This window comes from Fukomys damarensis, unplaced genomic scaffold (assembly GCF_012274545.1).
Source record: "Fukomys damarensis isolate Sample0158 unplaced genomic scaffold, DMR_v1.0_HiC HiC_scaffold_1, whole genome shotgun sequence".
Taxonomy (NCBI): Eukaryota; Metazoa; Chordata; class Mammalia; order Rodentia; family Bathyergidae; genus Fukomys; species Fukomys damarensis.
This window is the reverse complement of record NW_022900913.1, coordinates 52623082-52631554: the sequence shown is the minus strand read 5'-3', so window position 1 is coordinate 52631554 and position 8473 is coordinate 52623082. Positions and strand designations below refer to the sequence as shown.

The 8473-nt window shown below is 41.4% G+C and overlaps 1 protein-coding gene across 2 annotated transcripts in view; it reads right to left on the bottom strand.

Moving 5' to 3' along the window:
* Pik3r1 (phosphoinositide-3-kinase regulatory subunit 1) overlaps positions 1-8473 on the bottom strand; it is a 91048-nt gene that overhangs the window by 13393 nt on the left and 69182 nt on the right. For both annotated transcript variants that reach the window (XM_010637289.3, XM_010637287.3), the window contains exons 6-7: positions 7993-8194; positions 7706-7785 (exon numbers count right to left, since the gene is read on the bottom strand). In XM_010637289.3, coding sequence (XP_010635591.1) covers positions 7706-7785; positions 7993-8194 — 282 coding nt within the window. The remainder of the gene's footprint in view (positions 1-7705; positions 7786-7992; positions 8195-8473) is intronic.

Here is an 8473-nt window from a genome sequence, read left to right as displayed (position 1 = left end):
GCTGCTGCGCTCGCGGCCGGTTCCCCAATGGAAAGCCACGCGGATCGCCCTACTGTGCCGGGGAGGCAAAGCGCGGTGCGCTTGCACGTCTCCCGCAGATAAAGATCGCAGCTTCATGATTAACTTGGGCAGGTTCAAATATTTGCTGAGCTAGGGATTTCGGGAGGGGGAGGGGAGCCCAAGTCAAAGTCAAAGTTGTCATCGGCTGACAAGTGGCCAATGCAAGACCAGCTTGCTCATTTTCGCCAAGGAAATGAGAAGGCCATTGTAAGGGGACTGAAAATAGTCTAACTGGTTGCGGCGGTGCGTGCTGGCTGGCTGGCTCCAGGCTCAAGTAGCCAGCAGTGAAGCCAGGCACTATGTGCAGCCCAGCACAGGAAGTGGCTGAGCTAGTTCAGCAGAAAATAGAATCAAAGCTTAGCTTGTCAAGGCCTGAACCTCTCGGAACAGCCCGGAACACAGAGGCCTGCCAGTGGCCACCTCCTGCACCCCTCCCTCCCACACGCGCACAGGCTGCCCCGCAGGTGTCTCCGGGAAGCCCATGAGAGGCCCAGCCCGGCACTGCATTGGGGTTCACAGGGTCAGAGCAGAGCCTCAGGAAGGCCACGGGAGCTGCACCCCGGGACTCGCAGCCCAACCGCGAAGAGATGAGGAAAAAGCAAAGCACGGCAGCAATTTTTATGAGGTTAACTTCAACTCCCATTTAAGCGGCCACACGACTTTCTAATAATCAAGAAGTGTGTCTGCGTTAGGTTTCCGTCCTAGCTTAGGGGCGGGGAAGGGGTACCCCTTCTAGTATTTTCCATCCTTTCTTTGAGAAAGTTGCAATGAACCAGACTTAGGACTGCTGGCCACATTTTAAAAAACTAAGATTTTCCCCCACCAAAAGACAGCTTTAGCTGTATGATACCAAATACAATAGCAATGCAAAGTGACTGAATCCCCAAGCTTGGAAGTCTTAAAGTAATTTGGAGATCAATGATTTCTTCATGCTACAGCAAAAATAACCCCACCTTTTGAGGTCTGGTCCTGAACTTCTCTACCCACTGTCCTTGCTCCTTACTTTCTTCTGCCAGAGAAAGTCAAAACTGACAAATGAAATAGAAGGTAATTTCTTTTAAGCTACGTGCAAAAAAAAAAAAAAAAAGAAAGAAAGAAAAGAGAAAAAAAGAAATCACCCCTCAAACAAAACTCTGGGGCTTTTCCTGTTTTCTGTTTTCAGCTGAAATTAAAAAAAACAAAACAAAAAAACCTCATTTTCATTCCCTCTGAACAAACATGGATTCTGATACCCTCATCCTGTGTATGGAAAGTGATCCAGGGATCACATTCAGAGATAAAGGCAAATGTAGGTGCCAACATCAGGCCACACAGGCTGACCACAGGCAGGGACTGCAGGGCCACTTGAGGTACCTACCAAGTGCTGCTAAAGTCACAGTGGAAGTGGTTTTATAAACTTTCCTTTGATGTAACAGAATTGAAAAACTTATTTTTGCAATGGAATAAAGTCTATAAGTGAACCTGTGTGCTGAGAAGGAATACATGGGTAGTTCAGTGAATGCCCTGGTCTCCTGAGAGCTACATACTCTTGCCCTACTTTTAAAAATAGTCTTTCTAAAGCTAGAAACATCGGACACATCAGTTTATTAAGTGTACATGTCTGGATTCACGTGTCACGCCAAACTCTTCTAAGATTAAAATTCTCTGCAAAGCCAACAATTTATTTTGTTTCAGAAAATTACTCATTGTAAAGCAGAATAGGCAGGCACCCTTTGTCTTCCTGTAAGTAATCTTAAAAGAGACTGAGAAATTTTGCTTAAACAAATCTCTCACGATATGTACAATCATCCACTACAGAGGTTCTATTATATTACTGAAAGCGTGAGCTGAATCTTTTCACACTGCATTTTAGTCTTTGAAAAGTGAACCACAAGGCACATGCTCGCTCTTAGCTTAGAAAGGGAGCCCTCTGCTGGCAGAATGAGTAAATGACTGAGAGGAGAAAGCCAACTTTTTCTATTTAATGCTTTTTGCACTATGTCCAAAATACCACACAAACTAATAAATGTAACTACACAACTGTCGCTTAACCCAAGACTCACTAATCAAAGTCACATATGTCATAATACTTACAAAATATCTTTCAAATGGTAGTTAAACTTTTAGGAAGACTTGTATTTTAATGTCAGTATTTTATCTGGGCTCTCAAAGACCCTCTCTCCTTGGAAACCTTACACATATTACTAAGCACTGACTTTATACCTTCTGATTTCTTTAAAACAATATGAATCCCTTTCCTTTTTTCAGCAGTTGTAAAAATCATTTCAGAAGCAAAAACCAGCCATGCTTTCACTTTCTAGCAGATTTCAGCTAGTCAGGAACGTGTCTCCTGGTCATTGAAATATGTTTGAAATTGGTACTCTCAACACTGTTGCTGATATGTGTGAACCACTGTCAAGTATTGAATAAAAGCTTTTTAAAGATTAATGAACAAAAGGCTATTAGAAAGGGGGACAAGAAAAAAAATGAACCAAATATTTATTTAATGATAAAATAATGCTTCCTTTCATAATTTTTGACAACGAAACTGAGGTCTTTTCAGGTGATGTAAATTCATTACTTTTTATCCAGCACTCTTAATGCCCTTGCACTAAGGAAAGTGCCCATTTACGTTTATAAATATATCCAGTTCTATGTATACTTTAAAATCAAACACATTCAACAAGCTTTCTAAAGAGTACCCATTGCCTAGCAGAATAAAACTCTTCCTTTGCTACCCACCCCCAGATGGCTCTTATCCCTTGTAAGAAAGAAGGTTGCACTGTAAAAACAAAAGTAAAACTGACTCCACCCGCCAACACACACATAGTAAATGCGTGAGTGTCTTTCAGCGCACACACAAAATTTGTTTTGATAAAATTTGGGATGGCCTCTCTTCTACCCATTTCAATGCATGCATTTTTTTCAAGGTTTCATTTCTCACCTTTGAAACAACCTTCTAATGTCATACCACATTTTAAACCCAATAAAAAATAAATGAGAGAAAAGTAAAACTCTTTGAAAGTCACCTCCCTCTCCTCCTTACTGCTTGCTTTAGTCTTGGTTGCAAACCAAGCCCAGAGCATTTAAAACAAGATTTATGGACCAGGCTCTTCAGGATGAATGTTTTGCAATGCACTGGTGGTTAAAAATTAACTTTGGTGGGTGTAGAAGGGCAGGGGGAGAAAGAGTCATTTATTTTCCACCCTAGGCTTGCAGGTACAATATTAGGCTTCAATTATGCAACATTAATATTTCTGAATAGATCCATGAAATCTGAAATATGTATATATACTTATAAGAGGTGGCACTCAAAGTTAAATGGACTTATTTTTACACCTTGATTTCCCTACAGAAATCTACTTTAGCTACACAAGTATTAGCAGTGTAACTGTAACACACGATTCAGAAAAACCTGCTATTTGGCTTTAAATATATTTAAATCTTTTGGTAACAAAGGGAACTGTTTAAAGTTCAAGAACCCTCACTTTATAGAGCTGCTAGATATATTCAACAAGTTGGATGCTGAAAGTTCTTTGAAAGTTGAGAAGTTTATCAAAGCATTAAAAATAATTTACTGAGATGATTACGCTGTACCCATATCCATGCTAGATATGGAACAGAATGAGAAAAAGCCTTTGTCTTTGTCCTTTACAAATGTGGGTTGAACATATTAAACAAGAAAAACTATAAAACAGATCAATGTAAGAGGACAAGGCACTGAGGGCATGAACATATTGAATGGGTCGACTTAACCTGCACAAAAAAGAAGGGCAAGGACTTACTCGGGCACAGATGAACTAAATGGCTCTGTTTGAGGACACTGTGTATGGCTGCACATCTGCTGCACTGTGCAAAAGCACCTCGGCAGGGTGACTAGGGGAGAGGGACCGAAATCCAGGCTTCTCCACCCACCACGCCACATACAGAGGAAAGGGCATCATAAAAGGCACCTTCCTCCCTCCAACCAATGCACCACGGTGGTAGCAACTGCCCAGACAGTGTCTCCTTTAGATTTGCATAAAAGTCCCTATAGGTCCCCAGAGCCCTAGCTGAGAATACAGAGTTGGTGGGGAGAATGACAAAGATTGGATTGAAGGAGTTAGAGCTGCAGGATGAGGTCAGTACTGGCAGGGCCTTAAAGGCAAGAGTTGTTACAATAGCAGAGACACAGAGCAATATCATATGGCTGAGTATTTATCAGTTTTTATGACCTTCACAGAGAGCACCAGTGAGAGGCCTTATCCCCATTTGGTCTGGAAAAGCTGAGCACCTTGATGAAGAACTCAGTAGGTAAGGAGTAACCTGCTGCCTTGAGAAGCCAAAGTCTTTCCATTGCAGGTCTGATGGAGCCTCTCAGAGCCTGCCCCCACAGACCGCAGGCATCACCTTGCGGCTCTTAGCTCTTTGTGACCCATAGGAGCTCATTCACATATGTTTAGTTGCTATCATGCTGGAAATATCAGAGGACTTTCTGACTGGACACTGACAGCAGCCCTACTGCTCATGAAGGCCCAGATGGCAGGAGCTGCAGACAGGACATGCTGGATCCAGGGGCAGCTCCTTGCAGAGCCAGGCACACACCTGGCAGGTGGCATAGGGTAAGCCTCTCATTTTCTGTGCACCCCAGTTTCTTTGTGTGTCACACAGCAGAGCTACACAGTGCTTTCAACCTATACTGATGCTTTGGTCGGTACTTTCACTAAAAATGCAATCATACATCACTAAATGGCAAGGACTTCTGAGAAATGTGTCAGTAGGCAATCTTGTTTTGCACACCTAGGTTAGATGGTCTAAGCACCATCATATACATACCCTGTGGTCATTCAAAATCTCCTATGTCACATGATTGTATTTACTGCTTCTGTCAAATATAAAGCCTTTATTTTTGTACTTTGCAATCTATTTTGAATAAATCCTTAAAATTCATAAACCAAATGCTATTCTTTTTTTCTTCAAACTGTACCTATTTTTCAAGGTCTAATTCAAGGCATATTTTTTCCATGAACTACTATCTACTCAATTACCTTGAAAAGTCACCAGCTACATCTATCTATGAAGTTCATTTTGTATGTACAGTGTGAGCATTCCCACCCAGTATTTCATCAGATAGGATGCGCTCGTAGGTCTTATTTGAATTGATATTTTTGCTTCAAATGTCATCAGGTTTATCAAGTTCTATCTAGTAAAAACTAGAAAAGATTTCTATCTGTCTCATAAAAGACACTCACCTTCTGTCCCTCTTTAATACCATTCAAGCACTCATTTCCATTCATAGCTACAAAGTTACTACAAATGGGTGATTGATGACCATCACAGCTGATGAGCCCGCTGGTACTAGCACATGCTGGGGCAGTGATGGAGGACTCTGGGAAAATGCTGCCTACCTAGCAGGACTGACAAATGACATCTTCACCCCAGGATGCCCCACCAGTCACCTGCACTACAGCCCTGCCTGAATGCAGATGTGTTCAGGGTAAGTGCGGTTCTTTCCTATAGGTGGGTAGTGTAATGCTTTCACAATGAGGAAAACATCATTTAACTCCAAAGAGCCTACCCAATATTCAGAGTGGCTAAGACATCACACAAAAGGAGAAAAAGGCTTCAGCCAAGGTTTAAAAATTGTTTAGATTTAATTTTTTTTTTTTTAAGAAGCAGGCATGAATACTGAGATGATCTAGCAAATGTACAAGGCTTTGTCATGCTTTAGCAGAACTGAGAGAACTAATTCTCCTTTGAAATCACTACACCAATTTCTTGGTAGAGGAAGGTGATCCGTTGACGAATCAAGCAGCTTTCAGGGTACATTATGAAAATGGCTGCTAATAAATTTTTACTTTGGTGGAATTACTCTGAGGCTGATAAAAGACATTTAACCCGTTCCACCAGTGAGATTAATTAACTCTTCCACTGACTCCAGTGTACTCACTATATAGCAGCAATGCTCCAAAGTTCCATGTGGTCAATCCTCTTGTAGGTTTCTGTCAAGTCCTGTCCAGCTTTGACCTTCCCTGTGTCTCTCCCACTGGCAGGGCCTAGCTCTCTTTCCTTTCTAAAATTCTTTTCAATCACCTCTTGGCCTTTTGACTAAGATCAACTATAAAATACACTTCAACCTTGGGCAGGGGGAAGTCAAAGACCTTGGCTTAGCTCTTTGAGTAGGGCCTGTCTATTCTCACTACAAATCTTCCTCCCAGCTGGGTGATGCATGTCTGGGTGGGTAGTCAATAAGGGCTGGAGTCCCACATTCCCTGCCCCATTCCCATCTTCCCTGTTAGGTCTAGAGGCAGATTCTGAACACCAACACAGAGCTCCCACCCATTACCAAATGACCCAAGTTTCATCGTGAGATGAATCCCGTTGAGTACACCTATTGACAGTCTTCTCTGATGCAGTTTTCCTGCCATTCTGAGCAACGATGTTAAATGGCTGTAGCTTGGCCCCTTTGGCACATGCCATTGTTGCACTAAATTGAGCCCCTCTCTCACTTGTGATACTGTATCTTGGGCCTGTCTGCAGCAGAAGCCCTTCCTAATACCTGTGTCTTGAGCGTTTATCTAGTCCACCCCTGCAGGTGGGTTTTAATTCCAGGCCCTTGCCTCTCCCAGGTGCAAATAACCAGACTTGGCTCTGCACTGTCTAACAGAGAAGTACAGCTTAAGCCCAAGCAAGTCAGTGGTCACTGCCACGGCAATCTGCATGTGTTAGTATCAAAAATAGGTTTTTCATTGCATTTAGGCAAAGATTCAGACAGTAAACAACATTCCTACTACTCCTAAAACTTTACCTAACCTATAAGACCCTTATCACTATTCTGAATGATCAAGCTGTTAGACAACTTTTAATCTGTGCACAGCAAAGTGAGGTTGTTAGGAGTCCACAGCGGAAGAAAAACACATTGATTTAAATGAAATCCAATGCTCACACAGTCTACATTTCCTGCTTTGTTAAATGACCGACTGCTTTCAAAGAAGTGTCTGGTGTGCTCCTCCTTGCTGCAGTGAGCACTGCATCCACACGGCCGGCATTAGTACAGTGTTTATCCTGACACACATTTCTCAGTACTCACACTTCCAAAACACAGTCTGAAATACTCTAAATTACACAGTAACTGTAAGTCCCCTACTTATAAGCATTAGAAAGAAAAACAAAAATGTCAACAACAAAAACGAAGTCCGTAAATGTATGCAGCAACTAGAAGTCTAAAAGTTGACAGTTACAGAGTTCTCCCAACTCTGATCTAAAAGAAAGATAAACCGAAAATCCACAAAGTTGAAATCTGAGTATTTACTGAATACACTGCTACTCCGCTTTTTAAAAAATAAATTACAAAATAATGCATTACTATGGATTGTAATGTATCAGAAATTCACTTCAGAGGAAGCCTAAATCTAGTACATATGTATGTATGTATTGTACTGAAGATCAAACCTAGGCATGCTCTACACTGAGCTGCATTCCCACCCCTTTTTAGGACAGGGTCTTGCTAAGTTGCCCAGGTTAGGATTGCACGTGTGATCTTCCTGCCTCAGGCTTCCTGAAAAGTGGGCATACAGGTGTGCATCATTGTACTTGGCTACAGCCTACAAGACCCTTATCACTATCCAAGGCTCGAAAAACAAATACAGCAAACAAACAAAAGAATGATAAATGTTGTAAAGCTTACCTGGTGCTGGCTGTCGTTCATTCCATTCAGTTGAGATTAAAATTTCTATAACTTTTATGAGGTTTTCAGTACTATCAGAGCTGCAAGAGAGAGGGTTTTGTTAGAAACCTTATACCCAAAAATCAAACACATTTTTATTTATACACAATCTAGTGAAGTGTGTGATGTAAGTCTGGATATACATATTGTTAATTTGCATTATCATATGCTCATTTGAAAAATGAAACTGAGAATACATTTCAGGATTAACTTTAGCACCCCAAACACACATCTCTTATTTCACTCACCTGGCTGCTGGAAATCTGAAAAGCATAGGGCTGAAAATTTCAGCAAGCACTCTTGCACTCAAAAGATTTTTGCTGGAAGATTGAGAAAGCTTGAAGAAATGTTTTAGCAAATATTGAAGTGTAAGCCAATACTGATGAGGTATGTTAGGCGACCTAATGAGCTTCTTCAACAGCTGGATATAATCTTCGGAACTTTGTACTTCTGCAAGTTAAAAGAAAGAACAAAAGAATAAGACTATGTCTAGGTGTCAGTCAATGAATACACCCACACCATGTCTCTTCTCTCCTCTAAGTACAGAGGAAGTCACTCAGTCTTCAGGAGAGGTGCACAGGACATTTGTCCTTCTCATTAGAAAATGCATTGTGAGAAAGTAAAAATCTCAAGTCAAATGAAAATGCAAGAAACTCTTGATATGTAAAAAACTACAAGAGGTTCAGGAAATCTGCCTTCTACCAAGCAGCTTCAAATGTGATTGGCTAG